This window comes from Meleagris gallopavo, chromosome 6 (assembly GCF_905368555.1).
Source record: "Meleagris gallopavo chromosome 6, MGAL_WU_HG_1.1, whole genome shotgun sequence".
Taxonomy (NCBI): Eukaryota; Metazoa; Chordata; class Aves; order Galliformes; family Phasianidae; genus Meleagris; species Meleagris gallopavo.
In genome coordinates this window covers 17,322,136-17,342,003 of record NC_139409.1, presented here as the reverse complement: position 1 = coordinate 17,342,003, position 19,868 = coordinate 17,322,136, and the positions used below count along the sequence as shown (strand labels likewise).

The 19,868-nt window shown below is 35.9% G+C and overlaps 1 protein-coding gene across 5 annotated transcripts in view; it reads left to right on the top strand.

The window, feature by feature from the left end:
* The window catches only part of ARMC3 (armadillo repeat containing 3), a 78,307-nt gene that overhangs the window by 22,042 nt on the left and 36,397 nt on the right, over positions 1 to 19,868 (top strand). For all 5 annotated transcript variants that reach the window (XM_085227271.1, XM_085227270.1, XM_085227272.1 and 2 more), the window contains 4 exons: positions 226 to 409; positions 5,939 to 6,091; positions 6,214 to 6,319; positions 18,878 to 19,127. In XM_085227271.1, coding sequence (XP_085083397.1) covers positions 226 to 409; positions 5,939 to 6,091; positions 6,214 to 6,319; positions 18,878 to 19,127 — 693 coding nt within the window. The remainder of the gene's footprint in view (positions 1 to 225; positions 410 to 5,938; positions 6,092 to 6,213; positions 6,320 to 18,877; positions 19,128 to 19,868) is intronic.

Sequence of the window (19,868 nt, the reverse complement as noted above, 5' to 3'; positions counted from 1 at the left end):
ATGAGAAATGTTTTGTGGTTGGTTTTTTTTATACAGTTTTTAATAAGTTGAGTCCTAAAGCAGATCAAAGTATGTATACAAAAGATACAAAAATGAAAAGATGTAATTTGTACTATAAGCAAACTGTCCAAGAGAAAGTTGTGACAATTATCCTCCAAAGTTAAAAGCCAAAGATATTTTAATTGTGGTTTGAAGGTTATTTGTCTGGGCTTTTTTCCTCACTAGGAATTCAGTGATCTACACGTGGAAGCTCTTGCTGTGCTGGGAAATTGTCTTGAAGATGTGCATACTATGCAATTGATTCGGCAGACAGGAGGCCTTAAAAAGCTACTTTCGTTTGTTGGAGTCTCTACTGTTCCTGATATTCAGAAGAATGCAGCAAAGGCAATTGCCAAAGCAGCTGCTGATTGTATGTGACTTTTAAAAAAATCTGTGTGTGAATTTGTTTATGAAATAAATTTTTATCCAGAATGAGGTGATCTTCCCTGGTTGAGGATAGTACTTCTGCAAGAACATTGGATAATGTTTTTATATATATAAAAACATATATAAACATATATATATAAACATTTAAATATTAATTTATTTTAAGATTAATTTATTTTAAGATTAACTTATTTTTAAGTGTAATGTATTCTTGCAAAATGCTGTCATCAAACAGGAAAATACGAAAAAATACATAGATCTGAAAATATGGCTTTCGTCTTTCATTCAGTGATACCAGGTAACTTGCATCTTAAAGTGCCTCTGCTGACATAATTTCTCATCGATATCAATTAAGACTTAGTTGTGAGCTTAGTTCCCCTTGTATGCAACTGCTCATCTAAATGTCAGGCAATTGGATTTTAGGATATCAAGATATTGGATATTAGGGAAAAATCTCAGAGTGGTAATGCTTTGGAACAGGCTGTCCAGGAAAATGATGGAGTCACTGTCTCTGGATGTTAGGGACACAGTTTAGTGGGTATGATGTTGATGGGTCTTTGTGATCTTAGAGATCTTTTCCACGATTCCGTGATTCAGTTTCAAGTACAAATTCCTTTAATGAGGACATGAAAAAAAAAACATTTTGAATGGCTTGCAGATTAATATTTTCAGCAGAGTTAAATGGTTTCATTGTTGTCTTTTTATAATTCATCCAATGGTTTTTGATAGACATTTCTATAATTTATCAAGGAATCCTGAATTAGGTAGTATGCACTCATTTTTTTTTGTCCACAGTGATGCTTTTTAAATAAATCCGCTTTTGAAATTCCTTCCATACATTGGTTTCTGAGTTGCAATTTATGCCTAGTACTGCTATGGAAGAAAATGCAGTGTAAGAAATAATATACTTCTACCTTCTGTAAATTTTGATTTTTATCAAGGGATTTTTATAACAATAACAACGACTGCAGAAGTTGAATATTTTGTTCATATTTCTATCATTTCATTAAGTTATGGTTTTAATTTACATGTATTTTACAAATATCTGATTTAATACACAGCTAAAATCTCTCCTTTCTACTGTTCAGACCTCCTTTCTTCTTCATCTTCTTTCCAATTCTTTTCTCACCTTCCTTAGTTTGACTTCCTGAATATTTGTAATTACGTGGATTGTAAATTATATATTAAAAGAGTAGAATCTACCTTTCCTAGTATTCTGTGTTTCGGTATGCTTTTATCTTTATCTGCTGGAAGCTTTGCAAATCACAGAAAATTATTTTCTTTAATGTTTAGATATCAAAGATAGGAAGGAATCTTCTTATGCCAGTGTTTTCTTTGTGTATTTTTCCAGCATTGTTATTTTATTATGCTACTTAGGACTGTCAGTATCATTTTTATAGTCCTGTGTCAGTCTTGTAAGTAGTATGCTAAGCAGATTTATATTTGCTCCTACTACTTTCTATCGCATCTTCATCCTTTTTCATATTTATTTTCAAATAAGCATAGCCTTCTCTCCCTCTTTCACTCCTTTTTCAGTTTTTGTGGCCTAATATTTTAGCAGCTGTTAGTAGAAGCATGTCTGAACACAACATTTTTAAAGTGCGGTGGCAAGAAGTACACATAATATATTGCAGTGTGGCATATGATCTTATATCATTGAATGTTACCGTCAGCAAAGATGCATCTTCTTGTCATATATCTTTACAAATGGAGTCAACGTGGTTTCATTATAAAGGTTTGCTCTCTTCTTCAGCCTATGACAGCTGGTATAGATGGAGCAAGCTGGGAAAATAGATCAGAAGATTTAAAATATTTTCTTCCAAGCTGCAGAATTTTGGTGACAACCAGTTAGATAAAGGGCAACGTGTAGCGGTGCAGTAGAAACACAATCCAGTTGTTGCTCAGCATGACCCCCAGAAATATTGAATTTATTTCAAGTACCTTGAGCTACTAGTCTAAAGTCAGCCTTCCAGTGGAAAGAAAAGTGATGCACGGAGGCCATCTAAAAGAATACTGCAAAATCAAAAAGAAAACAAATAAAAGAAAACAAATATTTATCCCAATACGCAGATGGTGGGATTTTTCTTTTTTTTTTTTTTAAATGTTTGGATCATGGTTGGAAATATACCAAAAGGCCTGTCTAATTAGCAGCTCTAATTTTTACTATGCTAATACTTGACTCATTGTAAATCCAATACGGTAAAACGTAACTCTGAAGTACTTAAGTGAACTGGGTCTGTTTAGCCTTGAGAAAAGAAGACTGAGAGGGGACCTGATCCAGGTTTATAAATATCTGAGGTGTGGCGGCCATAGCGGTGAGGCCAGTCTCTTTTCAGTGGTACGTGGAGAAACAGACGTAAGCTGCAGCATAGGAAGTTTCGCACGAATGTGCGTAAGAACTTCTTCACGGTGAGGGTGACGGAGCACTGGAACAGGCTGCCCAGGGAGGTTGTGGAGTCTCCTTCTCTGGAGATATTCAAGTCTCGCCTGGACGCCTACCTGTACGACCTGGTGTAGGGAACCTGCTTTGGCAGGGGGGTTGGTCTCGATGATCTCTAGAGGTCCCTTCCAACCCCTACAATTCTGTGATTCTGTGATACTTAAATGGCTTTTTCATTATACTAACAGTAGCTATAGAGAAGGCCACATTTTTCAAGTTTGATAATTGATTGCGTTTTATGAATATTTCCTCCATACTTGAGGGAAAAAGACTGATTTTCATTAAATGAAAAACAGTACTTCTGCTATGATAGAGCATGATATTTTTTTAATCTTATTAGCTGCGCATACAGTAGTGTCTGTTTTTGAAATGATTAGTTTTTTTCCTGATGTGATCATAGCAAACAGTTTTGTTTTGTGCCCCTATCAGCCATTTAGAAAGGATTCCTGTAACTTTTGGTTGCTGTTCTTGATGTTATAAGGCAGACTTAATCACTTCAGAGTTATTCTCTCTACCAGAATATCCTATATGGTGCAAACACTATATTCAATTCTAAGTAGCATCTTCAGGATGCTACTCTGAGTTTAAATTGATCTCATTTCTATACGTGATTATCTCTTTGACACTGAAAATTAGTTTTGTTCTGCAATGTTATTTTGAATTTAATGTGTTAACCTATCAACAGTCCTACTTTGTATACTGAGATTTATAGTGGTAAATTTTATTGTGATTCCTTCCTCGCCCAGCAAATAATGCAGTCACCTTGCAAAGTACAGTTCAGTGTTGTCAATTACTGAATGTCTGTGAGCAGGTTGCATGGACTGTTGATTAAGGAGTGCCTGATTTTCCTCTGACACACCACAATAGCAAAATGCTATGGAGTGTATATGGAGAAACTGGTGACTGTGCTCACTCAAGTTAACTTCATTCTGACAAACTTCTGGTTTGAAGCTTTCGAAGTTCTTGACGTATATCTAAATGCAATTCTTTCAGAAGGGAGCTTATTAAATGTGTTCTGTGGCCCAATTAACATATGATGTTTTATAATACGAGTTTTTATTTATCTGGGTTGTCTCAACTCAAGGTCAATGGGAGTTCATCATAATAGTTAATGTTAACTTTTTCCATTTGAAACTGATATAGCTAATTCCATAAATTGACAATGGTGAGATGAATGGATAGTCAGTGGAACTCTTTGATCATGACTTTACAGTAAGAAATAGGAAACAGGAAAATACGTTGAAAAACAAAAGTTAGCATGCGATGGAGTCAATTCATGAAATGCTGGACAGAAGTGTTAGTACTCCAGTCTCTTTTGGTTGGATGTGCCTAACTATTTAATGCTATTTAGCATTAAATAAATGCATTCTAATGACTTAGGGATCAAGAGATTCATCACTGTAAATGTTGGCATTGAACGTGAGAAATGCTTAAAGACAGGGTGATATTCAGCTCTATGTTCTTTCTGTTGTAAAAACCAAAGGGAGTAACGTGTCCAAAAAGAGGGAAGGTCAATATAAAATATTCTTAAGTAGAATTGGCACCTGAATCTTAGTCTTAATCATTTTCATCTATTTAGCTAGCTAGCTAAATATAGGTACGTAATGCTTACAGTAGTTTCAAAATCTATTTTTCTACATCCTTGAAAAAATCTTTATTCTGCTTAAAATATTTTAAGCTGTTATTTTCACCCATTCAAATGAATTATTTTCATATCATATAGGCATAAATTGTCTTTAAAATGTTACAGTGTTTCCCATTAAATAATATTTTTAAAAACAAGAATAATTGTAAAAAATCTGTATAGTACTAAGTAACTCAGTGTGTAAGAACCAAATTACTGAGGCATGAAGAACCTCTAGAGATCATTATTAGGGATTATGGACTACTTTGGCAAGCAACAGGCCAGCAGTATACTTGATTGCTTGTCAGAACGGTCTGTAATCCCAATTAAGGCCCTCTCTTGAGAGCTTGCTGATACACATCAGGGTTGTGGCCAAGGTTCTGCAGATGCTTGAAATTCTCTGTTTTATCTGTTGCATCTTTTACTTTGTGACTTCCATTAAATATCTCTGATGATTCTAAAAACAGTTAAAATTGAGCAAGAGAGGAGAAAACAACCTTCTGAAGTATATGCATTGAACCAATTTTTTCACAAGCAAGTTTTTAATCACATTGTTTTTCCTTTGGGTTTGTGGACTTAATTTGTTAGCATCCATTCACCATAGACTTAGTTTTATTTAAAAGAATACTTCCACTACTTTTCTTTGTTTTTTTTGTTTGTTTGATTGATTGTTTTTCCTTCTAAATTTTCATTAGACAACAGACCATACAGAGACATCGATCCCTTAAGAAATTAGCAGGTGTGAGTGCAATTTCCAAATGTGCATAGGGACTTCATGGCTCTTGAATTTCTTTGATACATTTTAAAATTTTACCAATTAACTATAACTTCAGGAATGTAATGAATCTACTTCAGATGATGTGTATGGCTAAATGTTTATTGCCCCTTGTAACTGTAGGATTTATATGCTGTCCAATGCTTTTGTAAGAAAGTTTAACTCATGGCAGTTTCTAACAAATACCTGGAGAAGAGAATGTTTGGACCTTTCTTCCAGACTTCTGGTCTAATCCATTCTGGAATGAATTAGGTTTTTAGCATGCTTGTCAGACTCCTGTGGATATGTTTGATCTTTGTCAGCATTAACTAAAGTATAACCTTCTGAATGGAAAAATCTCTATTAATCAAACCTGTAGGCACTGCGTGGAACTTACAGCAATCAAAGTTTGCTTTCTGTTATGTAGGCTATGTGTGTTTAAAGCTGTGTTTAATAGACATTTCTTGACTTGATTCAGAGTTCACTGAAGTCTAATGGGTTTTGAATCACGTCCTTTGCATGCATTTCTTAATTGCTAGTGTGTCTGTTAGCAAAATATTCTCATTTCCATGGTATCAAAAGCAAATGTTTTATAGGAAATAAGTGTATGAAATCAAATTCCTTTCCTCTCACTGATTGGTAAAATGAATGCAGGTTGATACTATTGTCCTTTTTTTTTTTTGTTTGTTTAAAGCTGAAAACAGAAAAATCTTAAATGAGGAAGATGTTGAGAACTGTCTCATAAATCTTTTGGAAATTGATGATGATGGAGTTAAAGTTGCTGCTTCCCAAGCTATTTCTGCTATGTGTGAGAATTTAGCTAGCAAACGTGTGTTTGGACTCCAGGGTAAGTAAGGTGGGAAATGAGAATCTGTGCTTTTCCTTTATAAGGAACGTGACTTTGTAGATGATTTTGTAGATTGTCATGGTTTATTTAAATGTTCATATATACAACTGTTTGTTTTAAAGGGATTCCCCAGCTAGTGCAGTTGCTAAGCAGTGATGATGAAGAGGTAAAAGAAGCTGCAGTCATAGCATTAGCCAATTTGACAACAGCCAGTCCTAGTAATGCAAGGTGAGTCTGCAATAATCAAATCATTATTTAAAACACTAACTTGAATGCAAATGATAATGTTTGGATTTTTAATGAATATCTCATCTTGTCCTTATCCTACAAAGAAGGACTCTTGAATTAGCCTGTAAGGCCTTCTGTAGTGCTCATGAGTCATCTGGAATTGGTTGGTTCTCATCGGGTTTACAAATGTTATGCTATCCTTGCTAATCTTTGCTCTATCACAGAGAGGTATGAAGCAGATGGAATGAAAGCAGAGGTATAGTTGTGTTTTGGAAAGAACATATGACAAAAATATGCCTTTTAACCTAAGAAATTTAATGTGGGGTATTTTTTCAAAATTCACTGTCAGTAAATTATCTTTTAAAATTTGATTGCTCATGCAGTTTTTTTTTTACTGATTTGTGATTGTCAACACTCAGATATTCTGATACTGGCACTGTCATTCTCTTTTTTTTTTATTGCTTCCCAAGTAATAAAGAATGCTCATAGTGCATTCTCTAGAAGAAGTGTACTGTCAGTATCTAAAGTAGTTAACGATGGTTGGTTAGTTGACTGTAAGTTCCAACATAATTGTACTAACTAAATTCTACTGTCAGTTGCAGAGTTCTGTTATTGCAACTCTATTAAAAGTTCTGTTCAAGGAAAAGAAACAGAGCAGTCTGACATATATGAGCAATCACATGTAACCAACAAACCATAAAATAAAATTCCTTAAAAGTTTCCTGGAATATACTCAAGGAAGTTGTAATCCATTCACAACCATTCTTTGAAGTGAAAAAGTAAAATAATGCACCAAATAAATTATTTGTTTCAATTTACTGATTCAGCTCTAATAGTCACCAGTATTCATTTAATGTTGCCAGATAATATTCTGTTTTCAGATTCACATAGTAGATTTTTTTTGTCTGATTTTCTGCTCTCCTCATGTGCATGACTCCAGTTGGTGTCAGTGGGAGTCATACACATAAAAAGAGCACAGTATTGGAGTCCAGGGGTCAAGCTCTCAGCTCTGCTACAGCTGTTTTTTGTAGTGCAACCCTTTGAGGTTTCACATTCTGAAAAAGAATCAAGAGTTTTGAGTTGGTATAACAGCTTTTGCTAACTTGTTCAATGTCTTTTGCCAAGGAGATAGTCATGACGTTGTTTAGCTCAACTGCCAGAACAATTCTCTGAGACTTCAGGCAGGGAAATAGCTGTCTCTGTTCCTCTGAATTATAATTGAGGCTGTGTTTTTTCCTGCTGGGAAGTCAGGGAATTGTAAAGGTGGCTTGCATATACTTCTCTCTCCTTGCAATCCAGCTCAACTACAATATGGAAGCACCAGATAATCTAATCACAAGTCTTCTGTGAAAATCAGGAAGCAATAATTTACATTAAATATGTATATTGGATGAATGCCATGTGACTATATAATTACTACAAAGCTTCTTTTCTAAATCAAAACCATTAATAAGTCATAGATGGCTCCAAGTGCGACTGGGATCTACAAATGAATATATAGAATTGAACCCTCAGCTGACACAAATTGGTGTAGTTCCAGCTCACTGACCGACTGTCTGGCCCATACTTATTCTACATTCACATAACTGAGGAAAAAAAAATAGTAGTTTGGAAAGAATGCATTGCAGATTGGGTTACCATAATCATATTATTCATTCCAGAATATTTTGTGTGTCTATCTTGTAAATCACTGAAAATAAGGGTATATATAATGAAGATGTTGATATACTTTTTAATGATGTGACCTTGGTGTATAATTATGTTGATAATATTCAGGTCCCAAATTGGACTAATGAGACTAGTGCCCTTTTATTGGCTATGTATTAGATTCTTGTTAAAAACCCTCAAAGAACATTAAATCATAAAGCTAGTAGTATCAGGAAGACCTTGCAGGGAAAGCACAAGAAAATGGCTGCAGCAGAAGGGAAAAAACATTTATTATAAATGTGTTTTCACTATTTACCATCCAGCCAGATCACAAAATTTGTTCTTGTTGAACATATATACTTGTGTTTTGCTGTATATATGTTTATGACTGTTGTGGCATGTGTTACATTGGTTGAAGGATGTGTACCTTGCCCGTTCATCGTGTACAATATATATTAACAGAATGCAAATAGTAGACAAAACACTGCTTTTTTTTTTTTTTTTTTTGCTTTTTTTTTTTCTGGAGAATCGTTGTTGTTAGGAATATTTGATGAAGAAAAGTTACTTGCTTTTCTTATAATATGGAAGAAAATACAAGTTAAAACAGAATGTGTACTTGAGGCTCCGATGATAGCTGTCTTATTAGGATAGTCTTCCATTGACTCATAACAGAAAAGCAGCATAGGCAATGGGCAATACTGCCCCCCACTAATATATATTACCCTTGACCTCTAGGTGCTTCCCCACAGCAATGAAAGGCTAGATCTGCACTCCTGCCCAATCAATCCTTTGTTTCTCAACTGAGACAGCTAATAAAGGTGTCAAATATGGTAGAGCTTTTGTAATTAGAACACCTGTTCACAATGTATGGGACAGAGACTACATTGTCATTTTTACATCAGTCCCCAAGCAACTGTTATTTGGCAAAAATAAATAAACTGATCAATGACTCCAGCCCATATAGTATTTTAACAAAAGGTCTAGAGCAGAAGAGTCCAATGCTAACAATTTTACTGGAAAACATGGATTTTCAATATGATCTCCACCAGAATGCATAAAATTTACTGTAAGTAATTTTTAGTGTATTCCATCGTTCAACCTTTTGCTGCATAGCTGATGTTGTCATGCTTCAGTAGCACATTAAAAAAAAAATAGTAAATTCCTTATTAATTCAAAAACCTATATCCTCAGATTATAATTTTATTAGAATTTTATCATCAAGTAGGATGGAATTTTAGTTGTTCCTTATATTGATTATAAGGTCTTTGTAAAACAGAAAACACTTGGCAAATAAAAATAAAATTTAAAAAAATTGAAGTATACTGTAGTTTAGCATCTCATGTATTTATTCTAACATATGGTTAAAAAAAAAAAAAAAAAAAGACTTGGGGTTGTTACTGTGTGCATTGCTCCAAGACCATGCTTGTGATATATTCCAGAATTGGTTTCTGTTTCCCTGCTTCTGGGAAGAAAAAAAATTATGTTCAACTATTTGCATCCATTTAAAATTTTTTAATCCAGAACACTAACTTGCATTGTTGAAACCATATACGGTTATATGGATGGCTGCATGCCATTTTATAGAATCCAAGAAATCTGTCCTTTTTTGATATGTCCAAGCATCAGGAAATGTAAGTACGGTCGCTTCAATGATGTTCATTATGCTCAGATTGAAGAATCACGTACAAATGAAGAAACAGCAGTGCCATCTATTGGACAGAAAAATAAGTCATTCTGTGTTACACAACTGCCTCCAGAACAAACGTTTTACTTTCTCTTCTGCCGACATTTTCCTGTGTAAAGTATAACCGATTGTTTTTACTCTTCACGTATTTATGGTGAGCTAATCATGTTAAATATAAATATGATATCGGTTAGAAGTAACAGATATAAGATATCGAATGTACCAGTTAGGTATTAGTTAACTTGACCAGCCATTTCCTTCAGTATTGTCTTAGCACAAATGCCATTTCTAATAGCTGGCTTCATAAATCTGGCACTGTCAGAATGCTGGTCATCTACTAGAATTACCACTAAAGGAAAACATATACTCTGAAACTTACTGCCCTGTACTAACAAACTAATTAACAGCCTCCATAATATTTGTCTTAAATTGTTTATGTTAAGTGCAAAATTTATAGCATTCAGTTACTTTGGTCTGGGGGAAGAAAGGAAAGCATGGATTTTCTTTGTCTGTACTAAAAACTGCAGGAAATTGTGGTAACCAGTTGGACTGACAATCTGGCAAAATATTTCTCCCGGGGTTTATAATTTGTATCATGCTACACATTTCTTAGAATCCTATCTGGACTCAAGATAGTAAATCAGCAAAGCTTGATGTTGCATGATTTTCTAGTTCTTGAATTCTTCAGAGGAATCACTGGACCCATTTATATCAAGAAAACTACGTTCATGTAGGCAGCTATAGGTATTATTACAGAATCTGGATATGTGCTTTGTGATATGCATGAAGACTTCCAAGATTTGTGAGTAGATTGAGAACAGGAAGCTAGGCTGGGAAATCATTGCTTATAGGCAGTGCCCAGTGAGGAGAAAATGTTTCTTCTTTGACTTAAATCAATGTTGCATCTATTCCAAACTGAAACTCATATTCTGATCTAATGATTCAAAATATATCCTTAGTCCTCTATGTGTGGATAGTGCTCACCTGTAGTGAGAGTCTCATCTTCTTAAGAAGAGACTTTCAATTTTCAAACTTCACAGGAGGTTTTATTTATTTTTTTTTTTTTAGAAGAGTTTGGCTGTCAAGGAATAGATTAAAAGACTGTCTGATTTTCTTATGTTTCAGGTCTTGTTATTATCATTAAGAAGTAATGATTATTGTCATTAGGTACTGATATAATTAGATAGCAATCTGTCCTATTAGCAAATGGAAAACATAGTCATAAATTTTCTCTTTCAAGACCGCCAGTGGAACCTAATTCACATAAACAGATGAAAATTGAAGAGCCAGAATTCCCTGAGATATTTGCATGAATGCATGTGTTAATTTATGAGAATCAATATGAAAAAAAATCGTAGTATATGAATGCTACATTTAAAAACAGATGCAGGTAATAATCCATAATACAGCTTTTGTCTTTTTCATTGTTTAACATAAGTTGGTAATCTGGAAGGAGGAAATCAACAATGGAATTCCACTAGCTGTATTGAATACAGCTAGTATGTTTTAACACTGACCCCTAGTGACAAAATTATATTTTTGAGCTACAGTTCAGCCGTGAAAAGGGGAGTTTTGTGATTTGTGTTTTTATTTTTCACATTAGTGCCTGTTCTGCTGAGCTCTGTACAAATATGACCAGTTAACTCATGTCATGATTAAATTCCTGTTTTGACTTTCTCTTGCTGTATATCTGTAGTGTGATGGGGACTTTCTAAACAGAAAAGACAGGACGGTTATTACCTGTACAAGCTTTTCTGTACGAGTTAGATATTGTTTTGATTGAAAACTGCAGAATGTTTTATGGTAGATTTCTTCCTTGTCAAAAAAGCTGAATCAAAGCCTAATGCTGTGATGTCATGCAGAAATGGGTTTGCACAATGACTTTAACATCACGTCATTTGACTGGTACACAGCTCGTGGACTGTACCCTAAATCATCTTCCACTGATAGGTGCAAAATGTTTCATACAATCACCTGCTGTTCTTTCTTAAACTTGTGAATGTGTGGATATGGAATCTATAGACCCAGACACTGTAGCTGCATTTTGTACAACTCTTTTTTTTTTTCTTTTCCCCCCTGTGGAAGAAAAGTATTTTACTAGTTGTCATTTTAACTGTATTGCTATCAGGAGTTAAACTGAAAACAGAGTCCAGTGTACTGTATTCATGTCTAACACAAATTTCATGTACCATATTCTAAGTCTCATGAGGGCATAAGTCCTCTGAAGTGTCCCTGCAGTGACATTCAGTGGTACTCACTGAGATCAATTATATACTTTCTTTTATTAAATTAAAGGAGGTAGAGAGTTGGAGTAAATTTCTGACAAATCCATTGATGCTTTTACATATATATTTTCTTTGTAGCTATTTACTTATTATGAATCTAATTAAACATAAGATATTTAATTATATGATTTAACTTATTTTAGTCTAGTTTGAAATTATTTTAAGTGTATATAAGAAAAGAGCAGGTCTGATTACGCAAACTTCTGTGCTGCTGTGAATTTAAGCAACTGTGGTTTATTATCTGATTAGAGGCTGTCATATGCACACGAGAGTAAAATCAAGCTTTCACAAGTAACTTAAAACCTTTAGACTTGCAGTCTGGGTAATTTATGTTTACGCAGTACTGTATGTGTACTTAGATGTACTTTAAATTTTAAGAAAGGGGAAAATGATGTAAGTTTATCTGCTTTGAATCATCCTGAGTGCTTGAACCATTAGCAGGACAAAACAGATTGCTGCCATTTGAGATAAGTTTGCGGTTGTCCAGAAGAGATTTAATCAGAAGGGACGGAGAGCTCAAGTTTCACAATCCAAGTACTATTTGTAGAGAGACGACTGACTTGGCACAGTTTTGTCATTCCCCTCATCTGGTGCTTTTGAAGATGGTGAGAAGCTGCTGGCAGCTCGGACACTGTGTTCCAAGCAGTTGGTGTGGGGATTCTGCTCTTTGCTTTCATTACACCTCTGTGGAGCTGCTCTGGCAATTCCTGAATGTTCTGTGTTGTTTTGCTTTTGCGACAATGTGGATTCCAGACTCTCGACACTTGTGCTGTTATTGGTTTTTCCATGTGCTGTTTTTTGTATTAGAAAAAAGAGAGAGGGGATATTGTCTCTTTCATGAGCTTATCTGAGCTGAACCTATGTGAGGTTTTTAAGGGATATTGCTGAATTTCATCCTTTCTTCTAACAGTGGAAATGTCAGAACTTCTTTATACAGATTGCAAATAAGACTATAATTGAAAGGCTCAGTGATCAGGAACAGATATTTCATTATCAGTGCTCCTACAATATTTCAAATTCAAATTTGGTATATCGGGGTTCTAGAAGTGAGATCTTTATCAGGAAAATTCAGTGACAGACATAAGAAAACATGAGTATATTTCTCAATGAGAGTCAGATATCACAGACTTCTAGCCCAGACAGTGTAAGGTTTGATTGCTTCCAGACCATGAAGTTTATTGAGTTTTGGGTTGGTTGATGTTTTAACAAGGTACTTATTATTAAAAAATAGGAATGGAAGATTCTGTTCCTGAAATGAAAAATGAATATTGTTGATGTAATCAATATTTTTATTGCACTACAAAGAGCTCCCAAACCATAGATCAGCTTCCCATGTGCTAGATTCTTACCTGTAATAAACTGACTGACGTTAGTTTACTTTGTGTAGTGAAGAAAGCAGAAGTAATGTTAGTTGTTAAATAAAATGAGAGTGACTATATAAAACAGTCAGTTGGTTTTGAAAATAATTAAACTGCAAAATGAACATTTTGCTAAATGCAGAAGGCGTTTACCAAACATGATTACATAACAAGGTAAATAAAGAATTATAAAACTAATAGCCTTAAGGGACAAAAATGAAGTTTTTCAACTTCTGGTTATGATGTTCTTTTTCGGTCTCTGAAGTTGCTTTCCACTTAGAAATTATGTGATAGAGCTGGATCAAAAACACCGTATGTGAAGAAGTCGTCACACGATTTAACACAGATAGAGTTGATTTTAAAAAGTGTGTGTAATTAGATGCATAATTCTTATGCATAATTTACATGCAATTATGTATGAAAATGAGATATGCACATGCATAAATGGCTAGCTAAGCACCTCACACACAATCACAGTAATTTTGCACAGAAATTAAACATGCAGTTGCAAATTCATATTGGAAAACGAAGTCCATGAGGAGTCCGGTGGCCTTTGTGAGAAGGAAATTTATTTTTTTAATAAGGAAAAAAATCAGATTTTTCTTCAGTCAAGAAAGGAAGAATTAAACAGCATAGAAAAGAATCAGAAGTAAAATTTAATACAAACCTATTTATTTTCAGTAGTAATAGAAGGAACAGAAACAAACATCATCGTTTTTATGAAGCGTCAATCTCACAAGTGTTAATTAAACCAGAGCAAATCCAGAGCAAACAGTGGTGTGAAGCTGCACCACAGCTCTTCCGCTCCGTCTCTGCTCCATGTGAGGTGGCTCGGTTTAGCGGCTTGGGGGGCGGACTCCGTTGTTTCTGTCAGCAATTCAAACACGGACAGTTGCTCTCTCCATTATGCTGAACCTTCTCTTCAGGGGGAAAAGCTGGCTGGATCCGACCATACGCCCTGAGAGTCAATAATCCGTTCTCTTTCTTGCCGTGGCTGGGAGACTTGGGGGGGAACAGAGCTATTATGCTTGATGCGATGCCAACAAAGCCGTGGCTCTTGCCCCAGAGAATCTGCACGCCTGAAAAAACAATAATCTGGGTGTTTAGTCAGATTTTTACTGATGATTGTTTACGCAACACTCTCTACCAGTTTCTGAGCTTTCCTATGGCACCCCTGACAATTAAAACAATGACACATTTAGTTAAATGAAAATCATATGCATCCCCATCTTAACTGTTTAAAAATAGCTTGTATTGTGACAGTTTTGGTAACAATTTTATTGTCTACTTTGAATTTAATTTGTGCAGTAAAAGACAGTGAACAAAACTTTTGTTTTCCCCAAGCTCTTAGCATTTATTCTTTGAGTTCTCAGTGATCTTTCAGAGAATTTTCAAATAAATATCTTAATAACTTGTTATGAGGTATATTTAAAATTAATCCTTTAAGTTAAATATTTAATATCTGAACATTTAATGCTTGCTTTTCCACTGATGTGTATGAAAAATATTTTAGCTATTCTTGAATGTAGGCATTTGAAACAATTCAAATGTAATCCTATTGTGCTGTACTCTCCAGTTAAGATAGATGCCTTACCCTGTTATTTAGACACCCTAATGATCACAGCCACATAATTCTGTATCATAGCATTTTAATTATTTCAACTCTAATTTGAGCTCTTCGTGTTTGGGATCCAGATAGTCAGCTTTTACTTTTGAAGAAACGTGATGTTAAATGCAACATCCTTTTTTTTTTTTTTTTTCTTCCCCTTGTCACTATCTTATTTTCTTTTCTCTCACCTCTCCTGAGGATCCATATAATTTTTTTCACATAAAAATTTTACCCTTTCCCCCTCTCCCCCCCCTTTTTTTTTTCCTCTCAAGCTAAACCAAGATTTACATCTTCCCTTGAGGATGAAGTCTTGTGCTGGGAGCACTGATGGAAGTGCATTATCCCAGAAGGATGTCTGAAACAGAAATTGTGAGTTCTGGAGGCAGGGAGAGGCTAGCAGTGATCTATGTTAGGCTAAGGCAGTGCTGGTAAAAGCTTCTTGCTCTCACTTTTGTTTCCTTGTAATAAAAAACTACACAGTGCATATCTTTGCCCAAGATGGAAGAGAATTTCTTCCATACTTAAGTCTTGATGTTGTAGTATTTTGCAATCTTAAGAACTTATTTATATTCACTCTTTCAGTTCCCTGTTGAGGTCAGACACTGCTGTCTCTTTAGCACCTGGAGCTTTGTGGCTCTTCTGTATTTTCCAGAGGGCTGTGGGATAGGAGTGAGTAGAACTGTGGGTTTTCTGCTCTTCCCTCATACCTCTGCTGTAGACATCCTTCATCAGGTCACAGTGCTTCCCCAAGGTGTTCCAGCCCTCTTAAAATCTTATCCCCAAAGGTTACTTTCAAATCTCATTACCTGCTGTTGTCGCTTCTCAGATGAATTCTTGTTGCTGTGTGATCTGTTGTGCTCCTTGATTAAACTACTGTCATAAAATGGTGATTCAGAATGAATCTGTGTGGAAGTAGAATACAGGATTGAAATAAATATGTATGATTGTCTAAACCGGTGATTCTCAACCTTTTTGAAGTTGAGTGGCACTTGAGAAAATTGGCTGTGCTGTGTAGCTCTGAGGTCAGTTCTGAAAGCACGAGGAGCTGCACCTTGCTCTTTTGTTAAGTACCTGTGTACTTCTGTGCCTTATGCAGATTGTAGCAAACCTGCTTATAATGCAGTTGACTACCTGGCTCTGTTCTCTCTGTCAGTCAGCAGGGACTGTTTTTATTAGGATTTTCTACTGGAGAATCCACATGCTCTGAGGTGTAGCACAGGAGTAGTAAGTCTGCCCTTCGGTGAAATGCTGGATGTATTACACCTGTGAGATGCAGGGATCCAATCCATTAGCAGTAGCTCTGTCTCGTACATCCTGGAAGCACTGGAATTTGCATGCATCCACTGTAGAGAAAAAAAACATTTGTTTAGTTTCTGGATAAAGTACGTGTGTATATATACTGTGCAATGCTGTAAATCTGATAGCTTACCGACATGCCTTACTGTGCATGGCTGTGCACGTGTGTGGTGAGTCTCTCCCACACTTTGCTAGTAGGTACATTAAATCATTGATGCATGTGTCACCGTGTAATGTGATTATATGGTAGGGTTTGCTGTGTATTTGCTTTGTATACTTTGCAGAAATGAGTGACCATCAGCATTCCTGAGATTTCCGTGTTTTATGAACAGTTTGACAGTCTTTGATAGGTAACACTTTCTTGTTTATGCAGTAATTTTAAGCTTGTGTTTACTTTGTAAAATTTACCAAATGGTGAATTAGATTTTTGGTAAGAAGCCATTCCAGTGAATGGAAAACTTTCACATCCAACTTTCTCCTATTAATGTGCTGCCAGAAAGTTAGCAAAACTTATAAAGTCTGTGTGATTTGTTGTTGTTGTTGCTGTTGCTGTTGTTGTTGTTGTGAAAGTGCTCGGATATGCCAGCATAGGGAGACTTCATTATGTTTTTGATCGAAAGTGTGCTAAAGCGATAATGTAAAAAAGCAGTTGCATGGAAAATTCAAATTGCCACCTGCACATTTCCTTTGCTAACAGCATTACCAACTTTTGTTTAACAAACAGATGAGCCCAATATAAAATTACTGAGGGCAGACAGTACATTGGGCATATGCCTGAAATCATTTGATCAAATTTTATGTAGAAACCCAGTGGGAAGACAATTCAGTTTTTATAGTGTTCTGTTTTATAGTGACATTGGAAAAATTACCACTGAAATGAACTAAGATAATACAGATGTAAGATGATGCAGACAAAGAGATGGGTCTGTTCTTTAGTAGAAAGAAAAGCCTTGGCAAGAAGGTTAACAAGAATCTTAAATTATGGAATATCTTATGGTGTTTGAAGAATGTAAGCTATATTTGTATCAGTAGTCTCTTCTGCCTCTGGCAAAGAAACCAAGGAATACATAATGAGGTGGTAACTCCAAAAAATGTGCCTATCTCCAGCATTTGAGATCCGAATTTTTTTAGAGCATTGTAGTTTTCTCTAAGCTAAAACCAAGCTCTCTCTTGTAGGGTCTGCATCAATTGTAGTCTAGAGCTTACTGTCATTTAGGAGACACATCACCAGCTGCTTTCAAATATATTCTGTATCCCATGTATTAGGTATGAAGTTGATTTGGGGAAAAAAAAAAAAAAAAAAGGAAGCACTGTTCGGGTGAATGCTAGCAGCAGAATAGCAGTGTTAAGGTGAAGTGCTCATAGGCCAGTTCCTTCTGCTGTGACCGAGTTGTATTGTCGAGTAGCTATTAGTTTTGCAGTACATCATTTAGATCCTCCAGATGTGGCCTCCAATAGTACAGCTGCCTATATCTTCTACTGTCTTCTGCTTTAATTTATGCTTCCTTACCAGTGCTTGGCTGTTCTCTCACCTAGCTCTATGAAGGGATCCTCAAAAGTGTCCCAGCATTTGCCCCCCAGTTTGTTTGTTTTTTTTTTATTTTTTTATTTTTTTATTTTTTTTGCAAAGAATCTGTTTTGCTGGTCTAACTCAGAACTTGGCCACAGCAGCAGCCTTCAGGCACAGGCTGCATGTGTAGGAGCAAGGAGAATGTTTGTTTGCTACTGATTGGCTGGTGATGTGGAACCATGAAACTTGGTACTAATGCATGAGTATCCAACCTTTTGGCTTGCGTGGGCCACACTGAGTGAAGAGGAGTTGTTCTGAGATGCATATAAGTTGCTCTGAAAGTAATGCCTCCTATTTATTTCCATGGAAACTACAGCAGATACAAAGAGCACAATAACATTATTTGATAGGGCAAATTCTCAGATACAAAACATTATTTTTCAATGTAGTCACCACCATTAGCTATGCATTTTCACCACCCATGAACAAGAGCCTGCATGCCACGCTTTTAAAATCTGCACCAGAGGAGGTGAATCGTTGCCGCTGCTGAAATGCACCGCCCAGTGCCTCACTGTGCTCATAACCACTGGTTGGTCTCCATAAATGTTCAGCAAGCATCAATGTATGTCACTGCATGCCATTTTTTCCTCATGGAGAAATTCCACACCTTTGCTTCATTTGCACTTCCATGTCAGACATCATTCTGCCAGACTGCCCCTCTGCTGCCATCTGTCTCATGGCAACAAAATGTGATAGAATATTGGTGGGAATGTTCTGCTTCTGCTGCCATACCACCAACATCCACCTCTGGCGTCGTGGACCAACATAATAAAACCAGAAACTTCTGAAAGAATCAGTGTCCTAATAAGTTGAAAAATCCAGGAATTTGTGGCTTGGTTTGCTTGCTTAGGTTGTGCCTTTTGAGCAGTGCTTCCCTCTGTGAGTTAGATCTAGGTAAGGCATTGGAAGGAAGGCTTTCACAATTCAACTTTTAGTTTCTATTTCACACTGTGATTTAGAGCATAAACATCAGCCTTTCAAATTATTGCAGGTAAGCAACGTTTCACATTCTTGAAACGTAAGACTAATTTTGTTGGTAAATATAACACAGTAAGTGGAAACAAATGTCCTAAAAATAACTAAGATTTTTTTCTTCTTCATTTTCTTAGTGCTGTTGCAGAAGCTGAAGGAATTGAGCCTTTAATAAAGACCTTAAATGCTGAGAGACACAGAGCCATTGCTAATGCTGCTGCAGTGCTAACAAATATGGCCATGCAAGAGCCTTTGCGCTTACGTATTCAGAGCCACGGCGTGATGAGTGTGCTCACAGGGCCGCTACGTTCTGCCAGCAGCCAGGTGCAAAGCAGGGCAGCACTCACTGTGGCTGCCTTTGGTTGTGATGCTAACGCAAGAAGTGAGGTAAGTCTTCTACAAGATTGGGTTTGTTTGTAAGAATTCTGAGTCCTTTTTGTTATACTTACTGAGGATCCCTGTATTTTGTTTGTCTGCTCTAGAAGTTGGTTTCTAGATAGTAACTAATTTTGTATGGTTACGATAGGCTCATTCAGCTGAGTTCACCTCCATTTGTTATGAAGACTTGGAAAAGGTTTTCCTTAATTTTTATTTTTACTGTTGTATTTGCCTGCACAAATTCATGCTACACAGCTTTCCTGTAGCTTTAATGAGTTTCAGCCAGGACTGTATCTTAATCACTATGTTTATGAGTATTAAACATCAAACTTTCTTTCAGCTGCAACTGACAGCTGTATTTTGAAGATGATAAGTTCTCATTGCTCCCCTCAGTGTTTTATTACTGCCCACTTTCATGGCCTGAATGGCAATGCCTGATTTTGATTTATGAGATACTGAATGTGCACAGAATAAATGTAATTCAAACAAAACTCAAAATGTAATTAGTTCCTCCATCAGTAGCATTCAGCTAGTTGAACTTTTCACTGTTTATCAGTGGTCGTATTATTTTCATAAATAAGGACGGTGCTCTGTGCATTCATAGATCGTAAGCTGGAGATTTCTCAAGGGTCAAAGCTGTTACTTAGGTCATGAATAAGGGGAGTGGGTAATCCATCTACCTCTTTCAGTGTCCTTAAAATGTCTTTATCTTCAGAAATCCAAATGAGCAATATTTCCTCCAGCATTTAT